Below are 13167 nucleotides of genomic sequence, written 5' to 3' on the forward strand. Positions count from 1 at the left end.
AAAGGGCTTCGGATTTATGTGTGGACTGCATCCTAATGCGGCACGTGATGAAGTGCTGGATTACTAAAGAACAGCCTTACAAGTGTTTCGAGACATAACACTTTGCTTAATAACGTTACTCCTCCACGAAAAACGTCTCTTTATGTGGTGTAATCTGATTTGACTGAAAATGCTGCCAGTAGCTTCGCTGTTCTCCGGTCAAATTGAACGCAGTACAGCGTAATTCTATCTTTGTGTGCCTGCTAGACAGTGGGAGTGTGTTTAAACTCTCACTCTAAACGTCTCTCACTCCCTCTCTTTCTCTCTGTCTGTGTTATGCTCTGTTGCAGCTGACATCATCTCTACGGTTGAGTTCAACTCAACAGGGGAGCTCTTGGCCACTGGGGACAAGGGAGGACGTGTGGTGGTTTTCCAGAGGGAGCAGGAGGTAAAAGCCTGAATGAGCACAGGTCATCCTGGACGTTCTCCTGCGAACGCTGCACTGTTATGATATTGTATATCAATGTATATTATTATATTTTCCATGTATAAACGATTGTGATCAGAGCCTCAAAATCCTTTCCCTGAGTGATTTACTATTACTACCTAAAGTACTTGTAGTAATGCAATTAATCTAGTAACAAATAGTCAGTATATAACGTATGTGTATCAAACAACAAACCTGAAAAACGCAAAAGGGGACGTTTGTCTTAATTTTCTGTTTTAGCAATTTCCACCTCTATTGATTCTTTTGGCTGACAGGAAATCACTGTAATTTGCTATGTATTTATTGACTACAAATACATTTACATGCTGCATTACGACCGACTGCGACAGAAAGCCCAGTGCTGCATTATGTTTCATTCAGTTTGTAGCTACTCGATTCGACGTCCTGCATCCATCCAGTCAGTAATGTTTATTGACTACAGTTTAGTGCCAAATTCAGCTGCAGCAATCGGAGAGACTTGATTGCACTTTCTCCGTCTCTCATCTAGAGTAAGAACCAGCCTCAAAGGAGAGGCGAGTACAACGTTTACAGCACATTTCAGAGCCACGAGCCGGAGTTCGACTACCTGAAGAGTCTTGAGATTGAGGAGAAGATCAACAAAATAAGATGGCTGCCGCAGCAGAATGCGGCTTACTTTCTTCTCTCCACCAATGGTGAGTTGTGGAAAATGGGCATCACGTTGGGTTTACACGAATTATTTGGTCCACCTATAGGAGGACAAAGTAGTATGATGTGAAACTCAATGAGACTGCTACAAATACGCTAGTGGCAACGGTGAAATGAAAACAAAACATTTTCACAGTACAGTATGGCTGCTAACCAAGCTTACCAAAGGTTTTTTTTTTTTTTTTTTTCTTTTCTCCAAGCCCTTAGTGCTCCAGTGAAGTCGTCGTCATCATCATAACCTATGAATGAAATTCTGGGATAAACTATAGTATACATGTACATTTTATGTTCCGGTCAGAAGGGGGCTAACTAGCAGCTGCTAATAGAGTCAGATGTATATTAGCGATTCATCATTTGAAAATGAGTCATCTGTCTGAGTTGACTCTTTCAGGTGAAGCAGCATATATGAGCATATATTTCTTTAGACATAATCAATGCTGTTCCACCTGCAGTGTAATTTAATCAAATTGCTTCCATGGAAACCTCTTTTGTGAGAGGTGAGGTGTGTATTTGACTCTCGACCTGATCGGAAAGGATCTGCTGCACTGCTGCTTGTTAAAAATGTACTGCATGTAGTCAGGTGTATTAGCAGAGATGATTATCAGCACAAATTAAACTTTGCCAATCAAACAATTTCAGGCATAGTTAAGCAAACAAGAACAATTACTGCCCAAAATATTATTCTTCCAGTTTAGAAAAACAAATTGGCAGGGAGCTGTTCGAGAGTCCGAGAGTCAGCTCTTATTGGCGAGCTGAATCAAATCATCTGATTTGCTGAAAAGAGCAAGGATTTTCATCAGTAGTGTCTACTATATATGATGTACAGTAGGATCTGAACAGAAAACGGTTTTGTTTAAAGATAATTCCACAAATAATATGACCTTGTTCAACACTAATCAAAGACATAACAACAGCTATGTCTTCAAGTAACGTACACTATATGGCCAAAATGTTTTTGGACACCCGACCATCATTCCTATATGTTGGTCTCCGTCAAACTGTTGAAAGTTGGAAGCACACAATTGTATTGAATTTCTTTGTATGCTGTAGCATTACAATTTCTCTTCAGTGGAACCAAGAGGCTCAAACAGTGAGGTCCAATGGTTTACCAAGGCTGGAGTGGAAGAACTCGAGTGGTCTGCACAAAGCCCTGACCTCAACCCCACTGAACACCTTTGGGATGTATTGGAGCTCTGACCACTCCCCAGGCCTCCTTATCCCGACATCACTGCCTGACCTCACTAATGCTCTTGTGAATGAATAGGAAAATCCCCACAGCTACACTCCAAAATCTAGTGGAAAGCCTTCCCAGAAGAGCAAAGCGGAAGGGGGACTAAATCAGGAATGGGATGTTCAACAAGCATGTATGGTTGTGTTGGTCAGGGGTCCACAAACTTTTACTGTATAACTGCAAGAGGATTGCACAAATAATAATAATTAATTACTAATATCAGTTATTAGTTGTTAGGAGAGGACAGCAAAGTGTTGGGTGCATACATGAACCGTGACTAATGCAATATATATTGTCACAGCATCATATATTGACTTTGAAAAGGTGTATAAACAGAATATACAGATAGATTTTTACAAAAAAGAATGCATTATGTAATGATGGTGGGTTCAGTTTTCTTTTCTATGGTACTGAAGAAACCAAGGATGTGTTTCGGTTATTTCAGACAATATATTTTATATGCTGCATGAGCTGGAGAGCTGCCACTATTGTGCCAGATTGTGTGCAAAGTCTTGTTGCTTATTCTCCCCTCTCTCTCTCTCTCTCTCTCTCTTTCTCTCTCTCTCTCTCTCTCTCTCTCTCTCTCTCTCTCTCTCTCTCTCTTCCCCTCTCCCGCTTCCCCTCTTCCTCTCCCGCCCCTCTCTCTTTTTCTCTCTCTCTCTCTTTCTCAGACAAAACTGTGAAGCTATGGAAGATCAGTGAGAGAGATAAAAGACCAGAGGGCTACAATCTGAAGGACGATGATGGGAGGATCCGAGACCCTGCCACCATAACATCACTACGGGTCAGCACGATATTACTGCTTCTGTTCAACAAAGCATCATCACAATGTTATAAATCGTAATTAATACAATTGCTATGTTATACAATTAATGCAGTGTTGTTTGGCATTCAGACACTGAGTAAAAATTTTGTAGAGATGATCAGATTGGTACATCTACTTCTGGACAGTAATCATTGAGAACTTGAAAGTTTCTCATAATGCAGTGAGATGTGACTAGTCATTCCACTGCACAGAGTCTTGCAGCAGCAGTGCAGAAATATACAGCAGCATCAGTGCTTTGGCTAATTTGGTGACTAAACATTCCTTTTGTCAGAAACTGAATAGCTAGCTATACTCTATACAATTTCCTCACAATACTGGTGACTGATGGCTTGAGCTTGACGGACTGCTTTATGAAATTCTTTTCTGTACAAATCCAAAAACAGTTCCTAGCAGTTCACCAGAAGCTTTATGGTGCGTTCTGTTGTTAAAGCTACATGTAGCAGTCACCCTTCAGTTCTATTCCCTTGTGTATTCCCTTCACATTTTGTGTGCTCAGAGCCAGCACTGATAAATGATCTGCTATCATCAATAGACACTCTTTCTCCTAATCAAAGGCAGCTGGTGAGAGTGATGATTGTGTGCAATGAAGGAGACATGATCATTTCTCTCTCTCTCTCTCTCTCCGTCTCCATTGTGCACTTTCACCCCTCCCTCCAAATTGAATTCAGATACAAAGGAGGGCATGACTCAGAGTGTCAATTAATGTTTACTGCAGTGTCTCTGTTTACGGCTTCATGGTTTAATGGATTAAAGCACACTGCTCCTGCACCATTGTCTGGAAGATTAGCCTGACACGGGGCTGATGTCAGGGAAACGGTGGCAATCCTATTGGAGGCGTAAAATGTATGTGCGCTGTAGATGGAGAGAGGGATTTATCAGCTCTCACACAGGCGAAGAAGTGAAGAGTAGTAGAGCGCTTGTGTAGTGTTTCATGTTTGCGGGTTCACTCCTGAAGTGAACAGGTTGATTGTAGAATGGCCGATGCAGTTGAGTGCAAAAGTTTGCATCACCTACGGTGAAAAACAGAAAACGTACCTTAAAGTCCATCGCAACTTTGCGACAGTTTCCCAATCCAGCCATGAGAATGATTTCAATACGTTCTTCTTCTGTCAAAGGCTACATAGAACAAACAATATATATCATTATATAATATAAACTAAGTATGAAAAAGTTTTGGAAGACATTTTGCTTAAAAGTTTTAATTTCCACTATGTATGGAGACATGTGGGACACCCTGTAGTCTCCAGATTAGGGATGTAACACAATGCCACAATCGGTTATTGTTACTGATAATGAACTTGGGCTTTGTTTATCCTGTATCCTGTGACACAAAGAAACGGCACTTTAAAACATTTCTTTTTACCACTGTACTGTTTACCAACTATTATGTTGGCTAAAATGTGTGTACTCATTGAGCACACATATTTTCCTGATAAATACTAATGGACTTTGATCACAGATGTGAAAAAAAAGCATTCTATTCTCTGTTCATCAACCTTTGATCAGGCACTGATATGAAAAATTTGTCTTGTGCTATTGCTCATTAATACTCACTAGAGTTGGAGCTGTGAGCTTTCCTCAGCTGCCAAACAAGAAAAAAAAACATATCAACATGCATGACAACAACCAGGCATCATTTTATCTCATTATAGTCATGAGAATGAACATCGTTAGTTGTGAATAAATGGCTTTAAGTGTCATCTTAAACTGAAATAGCCTAATTCATATTCATATCTAAGAACTCACTCAGACAGTTTAAGAGCCTGAAGATAATGATTAGTGTAGTCGAGGTTGCTCTAGGACCTGATTTTAAACACCTCTCATGCTGCGTGGAGAAGTTTTATTGCCTTGTGCTATAGCAGGAGGAAATCACACAAGGAGAGGCTTCCTGCTGCTTCAAAACGTGCCATTTTGGACCAAAGCGCGATCCACATCTGCATGGTGCAATTAGGACCTGCGGGAGGGGTTTTAGTGCAGCACAGAATAGACACAACACAGTGGGACGTGAAATACAGTGGCACCGTTCCAGAATAGCCATTATGGTGGTCTTTAGCCCCGATCAGTGGCGAAAAAGCGCCAAAGAAAAGACCGAATGTTTTTCATGTTTAATGTGGAGTTCTAAAATGAAACAGAAATATCTGTGAAGAATTTTTAAAGAAAAGTGTTCTGTTTACAGACTCGTAGTGTTTCTTAGTAGTTCCATGTTCCTCTTCTCAGGCTTTGGATGAGGTTAAAAATAAATACAGTGAGGGGGGAAAAAGTATTTGATCCCCTGCTGATTTTGTACGTTTGCCCACTGACAAAGAAATGATCAGTCTATAATTTTAATGGTAGTTGTATTTGAACAGTGAGAGACAGAATAACAACAAAAAAATCCAGAAAAACACATGTCAAAAATGTTATAAATTGATTTGCATTTTAATGAGGGAAATAAGTATTTGACCCCTCTGCAAAACATGACTTAGTACTTGGTGGCAAAACCCTTGTTGGCAATCACAGAGGTCAGACGTTTCTTGTAGTTGGCCACCAGGTTTGCACACATCTCAGGAGCGATTTTGTCCCACTCCTCTTTGCAGATCTTCTCCAGGTCATTAAGGTTTGGAGGCTGATGTTTGGCAACTCGAACCTTCAGCTCCCTCCACAGATTTTCTATGGGATTAAGGTCTGGAGACTGGCTAGGTCACTCCAGGACCTTAATGTGCTTCTTCTTGAGCCACTCCTTTCTTGCCTTGGCCGTGTGTTTTGGGTCATTGTCATGCTGGAATACCCATCCACGACCCATTTTCAATGCCCTGGCTGAGGGAAGGAGGTTCTCACCCAAGATTTGACGGTACATGGCCCCGTCCATCGTCCCTTTGATGCGGTGAAGTTGTCCTGTCCCCTTAGCAGAAAAACACCCCCAAAGCATAATGTTTCCACCTCCATGTTTGACGATGGGGATGGTGTTCTTGGGGTCATAGGCAGCATTCCTCCTCCTCCAAACACGGCGAGTTGAGTTGATGCCACAGAGCTCCATTTTGGTCTCATCTGACCTCAACACTTTCACCCAGTTGTCCTCTGAATCATTCAGATGTTCATTGGCATGTATATGTGCTTACTTGAGCAGGGGGACCTTGCGGGCGCTGCAGGATTTCAGTTCTTCACGGCGTAGTGTGTTACCAATTGTTTTCTTGGTGACTATGGTCCCAGCTGCCTTGAGATCATGGACAAGATCCTCCCGTGTAGTTCTGGGCTGATTCCTCACTGTTCTCATGATCATTGCAACTCCACGAGGTGAGATCTTGCATGGAGCCCCAGGCCGAGGGAGATTGACAGTTCTTTTGTGCTTCTTCCATTTGCGAATAATCGCACCAACTGTTGTCACCTTCTCACCAAGCTGCTTGGCAATGGTCTTGTAGCCCATTCCAGACTTGTGTAGGTCTACAATCTTGTCTCTGACATCCTTGGAGAGCTCTTTGGTCTTGGCCATGGTGGAGAGTTTGGAATCTGATTGATTGATTGCTTCTGTGGACAGGTGTCTTTTATACAGGTAACAAGCTGAGATTAGGAGCACTCCCTTTAAGAGTGTGCTCCTAATCTCAGCTCGTTACCTGTATAAAAGACACCTGGGAGCCAGAAATCTATCTGATTGAGAGGGGGTCAAATACTTATTTCCCTCATTAAAATGCAAATCAATTTATAACATTTTTGACATGCGTTTTTCTGGATTTTCTTGTTGTTATTCTGTCTCTCACTGTTCAAATAAACCTACCATTATTTAAACAGTGGTAGATGTTATAGACTGATTATATTATAGATTGATCATTATAGACTGATCATTTCTTTGTCAGTGGGCAAACATACAAAATCAGCAGGGGATCAAATACTTCTTTCCCTCACTGTAAGGAAATGTTAAAGGAGAACGCCTTATACATGAATTGCTTATACTGAAGTATGTTCCACGTGCTTAGCGATCCTGCGGCTGATTTTTGAGCGATGCTGTATTTTCTTTATTCCTGTGAGAAGTGCTAAACAAATCTGCTTTCTCAAACATAAGGGATAACGATCAGGCTTCTCTTCTAGCTCTTAAAACAAAAGAGCAAAAGCTTCTCTTCTTATTCACCAAGTAGTGGAGACAGCAAATGTTGGACTTAAAGCTCCAGAATGCAACGCTGCTATACGACAGTAGAGACTCTGCTAGTTAGTGATCTATGAGATGACCTGTATTAGGATGAAAACTGAAGCTTTGGAACCCTTTGTATTTGTTGCAGAGTATACAGATGAGGAGTTAAGAGAGCTGGACAGACCAGTTACTTTAGGTAGAGATGAATTCCTGCTGGCACCAATATCAGCTGGCAGTTAGACAGCATTGTGGGTAATGTAGAAATTGTTAACCAAAATAGGTTAATGAAAATACATCATGTTGTTGAGGAAAGGAAAAAGTCTCAACTTTTGCACAATTGGAGATCACATATTGATTATAAATATTGATATGCAAGTCATTCAGGTTGGATTTTTTCCTTTAATGATGTGAATGCGTTGTCATACTGATCCTCTCGCCGTCATTGCAGGTGCCCGTGCTGAGGCCAATGGACCTCATGGTGGAGGCGACGCCCAGAAGGGTTTTCTCCAACGGCCACACATACCACATCAACTCCATCTCGGTTAACAGTGACTATGAGACATACATGTCCACAGACGACCTTAGGATCAACCTGTGGCACCTGGAGATCACCAACAGAAGCTTCAGTATCCTTTGTCCCAAAAAAAAAAAAGCGGGTAGATTTTGTGCACTTTAATAACAAAATGTAGACATAGTATGGAAAGGTTTACAATGTAGAGAGGTCAACAGGAGGATGGCCAGACTGGTTCAAGCTGACAAAAAGGCTACAGTAACTCGGATAACCATTCTGTACAATTGTGGTGAGCAGAAAAGCATCTCAGAATGCAGAACACGTCAAACCTTGAGGCGGATGAGCTACAACAGCAGAAGACCACATTGGGTTCCGCTTCTGTCAGCCAAGAACAGTAACCTGAGGCTGAACAATTGAATATTGGAAAAACATAGCCTGGTCTGATGAATCTTGATTTCTGCTGAGGTACACAGATGGCAGGGTCAGAATTTGGCACCAACAGCATGAAACCTGGACCCAACCTGCCTTGTGTCAGCAGTCCAGGCTGGTGGAGGTGATGTAACAGTGTGGGGAATGATTTCTGAGCACACTTTGGGCCTGTTAATACCAATCAATCATCACTTGAATACCACAGACCATTTGAGTATTGTTGCTGACCATGTGCATCCCTTCATGTCCACAGTTTACCCATCTTCTAATGATTACTTCCAGCATGATAATGCACCATGTCACAAAGCAAAAGTCTCAAACTAGTTTCATGAACATGAAAATGAGTTCAGTGTTGTTCAGTGGCCTTCCCAGTCACCGGATCTGAATCCAGTACAGCTTTGGGATGTGGTAGAACGGGAGATTCTCAGCATGAAAGTGCACCTGAGAAATCTGCAGGAATTGTAATCATATCAACATGGAGCAGAATTTCACAGGAACATTTCCAACATCTTGTGGAATCCATGCCAAGAAGAACAGAGGCTGTTTTGACAGCAAAGGGAGGCCCGACCCAGTATTTGCATAGTGTTCCTGATAAAATGCTCAGTGAGTCTATAAGGCTAGCCAATAGAGCATGTTAAAAAACATTGCATCAGTTGTATATAGTTCAGTTTTCATCTACTCTCTTTGTCGCTGATGTACAGAGTGATGATTTAGACATATTTTGTCTATTTTGTTTGGCTCCAATTGGTCACAATACAGACAACTGAAATAATTATTTGGAAGTGTGAAAATGACAGGAGCATGTATCGGCTCTTCTAGGATCAACACAATGAGTCATAGTGTCTTTTGATTGACAGAAGGAACCCAGTCTGCTTAGTTGTGTCATGATGCAGTCTGTCTGGAACTTGCACAAGTTTTAAGACCTTAATATATACCTCGAGGGTATTCCTTTACTAGTCACAGCTAAGCTTCTACGCGCTAAGCATTCTGTGATGTAGCAATGTATGCTAATACAAAATAAGCACGAGGAAGTAGGAGTTACGTATCAGTCATTCCACGTCTCCTTAGCACTTCAGTTATTGCTAATATTTTGCACAAAATTGTATTATGTTTCCTGAGCAGTGTTTCTAGACATCGTGGACATTAAGCCAGCCAACATGGAGGAGCTGACCGAGGTGATCACAGCAGCAGAGTTCCACCCTCACCAGTGCAACACGTTTGTCTACAGCAGCAGTAAAGGCTCTATCCGTCTGTGCGACATGAGGGCCGCTGCGCTCTGCGATAACCACTCCAAGTGTGAGTACTCGCGCAAATCCTCGAGGACTTTATACAATGTAGGAATTCTGTAGCAGGGGTATGAATATGATCACCTCATTTCAAGTTAGAAAGCTGGTCGTGTATCTTGGTGGTAGCAGTGGGGTTGTGTTGCTGCCTCATAGCTCCAGGGTCCTCAGCTTGATCCTGAGCATTGACGCCCAGTGTTTCTGGGATAGTCTCCGGATCCACCGTGACCCTGACCAGGATAGACCAGATGATGAATGAATGGTGGCTTAATTACGTAGCTGATTTCTAACCTGTTGAAGATAAAAACAGCTAAGACGTGGAGCCGGAAGTACGACAGCTAGAGCGCACTATGTATCATGTTTAGATATGACTCTGAAAGACTCTGTTTTCCTCATGCCACCGCTCCAAGTCTCACAGGTCAGAGACGAAACATCACGGGCATGTCAGTTTGCCTGTCGACCTGTGAAATGCCAATTTATTAATTTTTTCCAATTATTCCAAATTTAGAAAACTCTCTGTGTGAATCGTCACATGTTCTCCTAGTGTCTGTGTGGGTTTCCTCCCACCTCTCAAAAACATTGCAAGGAGAGCTGGTGACATTATAATTGACCCCAGGTGTGAATGAGCGAGTAAATGTGAGGCCCTGTTTACACTAGTGAATTTTTTTTTTAAATGGCGTTTTAAAACGAAAACGATCCTCGTCCACGCTGGGGTTTCTGCTGTGTTTCAGAAACGATCTCCGTCCGCGCTACACGACCGAATGCGCATGTCACATGACCATTCATGCACACTGGGCATGCGCATACAGTGTAAACAGGAAGTTGGTTGCTAGTCCAAACCACCGATCCATGTAGGGCTTACGCCGCTCGAAACGAGATTTGTTGCCGATTGCTCTAATCGTAGCTCGCCTCTTGCGCATGTAGGCAGCTGCAGTATTATAAAATACAGAATTGAACTGCACAATGGCTGCTAAGAATGACAACAAAGCCAGCAAAGCTTGCGGTTCAGTCTCCGTGTTGTTGTGTAGACGATCAAGGTAGCCTAATGGTTATATGGTCATATTTGTCCTGTCGATACAAATGTAGTCAAGCGCTGTTCGAGCTCCTCTTCAGACATTTCTTCCCCTATTATGGTTGTTTTGTTGTCTGTTCTGAGGACATGCGCATGCAACACTCGAAATGGAAGCAGGATATGCAGAGCTGCTGTGTTATAAAATCAAGTTTAAATGAAGTAGACATACAGTTAAAATAAAAACATAGCAAATATGAATAACTTCAGAGGAAGCGAGAGATGCTTCCCTGTGTGGACATCCAATCCGATTACACAGGAAGTAAAATTACCAGCCACTTTTTTTTTTTGGTACACCTCTTTAATTTTGGTCAGAATGAAATGAAGTACTGATCATTGTTCAGTGTAAGGTATCCTAAATTCATTTGAATAGAGCCAGATTCTCCACTGACTCAGACATTACAAATGCATAGAGCAGCCCAGCTCCTTCCACTCAGCCCTTTCCCCAAGAGACCAAACCGCGCGTCAGCCATGACAGGGATTATCCCACCTCCCACCTTCACCAGGGGACAAAGAAGGTGAAGCTTATTCTAATATTTAATATAATTGTTTGCTAAAGCTTAACCCCCTTTAATTTCATTTCGAAATGATTTGATGGATGCTGAAAAAATCCATACATGTGACTGACTTGATAACTAGACCCAGATCAATTTCTTTTAGAGCTCCTCTGGGCTTTAGATCTCCTCAGAGTCTGCTGCTAGATTATGGGCAGGGGTGTGCATTTTATAATCAGATTGAATACATTGACATTTACGAGGTGGTTTGAAAAAAAAAAAATTTAATCGTAGCACTGAGGCGCTGAGCTGCGTGTGTAGAAATCTCAGAGATGAAAGAAATCCAGTCTGAGATTTATGGTTACGGTAGCCGCTATATACACAGAGACATCCTGTTGAATACGCTGTTTGCATTGTGTAACCTGGGGCCGGAGTGGCCTTGGGAGAGGCTGTAGGAGTTGCTTCGGAAACCTCCTCTAGCATCTGAGGAGATGGGCATGCTACCCTGCGTTTATGCTGGTGTGACTACATGCAGTGTGCAGACACGCCAGCTAGTCTGAGGAAAGAGAACGTCACTGAAATCATGTGGTAGCATAATACGTGTTTGTGTGAGTTGATTTCACGGTATGTGCAGCTCTGTCTGTGTGTGTGTATTATTCCATCCTCCTCCTCCTCCTTTTTCTCCTTCTGCTTTCCTCTTACACTAATAAATCTTAGTCCTGTCCTGAGGAATATTCTGAAAAATCAATGTGTGCTGTGCCACCGAGACCCCCTCCAGCTTTTCTCCGCTTGCAGCGTCGCTCCCCAGAGAACTCATTATGCTCTAGTGAACGATATGCAGCTTAACTTGCACTTCGATGGATTTGTGGAATGACAGGTGACACACTGTCTGTCTGGGGGACACACACACTCAATCCAGACAAGCCCAAGTGGCCAGTGCTTTGTGCCTCTACACGGGTCTGTCCTCGTTCCCTCTGCTCACGGCTTTTATTTGTCATGGAGATAAGCTGCTGAGACAGCATGGGCCAATTCACAGAGCATGGAGAGGAGTAACTGACGACTGATGATGTGTCTTGTTACACTGGTGACAAATTTGGCTTTTGGTAGGAATGAAACCTACTGTAATTCAGAAAACTGTCCATTTTGTCGGGTTGCATTGAGACAGAGTTGAGAATTCTGCTGAGGTTGTGCCGCTTGGAATCAACCGTTTTCTCCACTTTCTTTTAATATCTCCTCAAGCAGTCTTCGAAGAGCCCGAGGACCCAAGCAACCGGTCCTTCTTTTCTGAAATCATCTCGTCGATCTCCGATGTCAAGTTCAGCCACAGCGGACGCTACCTGATGACCCGGGATTACCTGACGGTTAAGGTGTGGGACCTGAACATGGAAAGCAAACCCCTGGAGACCTATCAGGTGCAGCTTTCATTTTGTTTTCCTCCTCACATGGTTTTGCGTAGTATTTCTGCGTAGTATTGCGTAGTATATCTTTTGAGATATACAAGTTTTTCAAGATATATATGTGCGCACTATAGAGACCAAGTAGCATGATAAAGAAGAATTGTATACATTTAATAATGGTCTGATTCTTAAAGGAACTGTTCATTTGTGTGTTTTTCTTATAAGGCATTTACACGTCCTAATGATATGGGTTCAGCTGTATCATGCCCAGACATGTAGGCAGAAATAAACAAATAACATACTAACTTGCACATACAACACATCGTTATTAGAGATGCACCGATACTAAATTTCTCAGCAGATACCGATAACCGATTATTCAGAGTGATATCCGATACCGATAGTTCTGCCTTTTATTCCTTCTTTTAAATTAATAATAATTAATTCCACAATTCTAAAAGAAATACAAATAAAACATTATTCTCTCCATTTCAGCAAGTAGTTTCACAGTAACTGGTGTCATAAACAGAAAACACATTACTCACATTAACATTAACACATGAACTCAATTCTGAAGATTAAAGTAAGATTTGTTAATGTATTGAATGTTATTAATTCATATTAACATCAACTGAATTCTAAAAAAACTCCTGTTAGTCTCACATTCACTCA

General features: G+C 41.9%; 1 protein-coding gene across 3 annotated transcripts in view; it reads left to right on the forward strand.

Annotated features, from left to right (window-relative positions):
* LOC108269042 (serine/threonine-protein phosphatase 2A 55 kDa regulatory subunit B beta isoform) overlaps positions 1-13167 on the forward strand; it is a 56701-nt gene that overhangs the window by 36540 nt on the left and 6994 nt on the right. For all 3 annotated transcript variants that reach the window (XM_017474541.3, XM_017474542.3, XM_017474543.3), the window contains 6 exons: positions 330-427; positions 975-1140; positions 3056-3168; positions 7761-7938; positions 9384-9548; positions 12341-12510. In XM_017474541.3, coding sequence (XP_017330030.1) covers positions 330-427; positions 975-1140; positions 3056-3168; positions 7761-7938; positions 9384-9548; positions 12341-12510 — 890 coding nt within the window. The remainder of the gene's footprint in view (positions 1-329; positions 428-974; positions 1141-3055; positions 3169-7760; positions 7939-9383; positions 9549-12340; positions 12511-13167) is intronic.

Source organism: Ictalurus punctatus, chromosome 8 (assembly GCF_001660625.3).
Source record: "Ictalurus punctatus breed USDA103 chromosome 8, Coco_2.0, whole genome shotgun sequence".
NCBI lineage: Eukaryota > Metazoa > Chordata > Actinopteri > Siluriformes > Ictaluridae > Ictalurus > Ictalurus punctatus.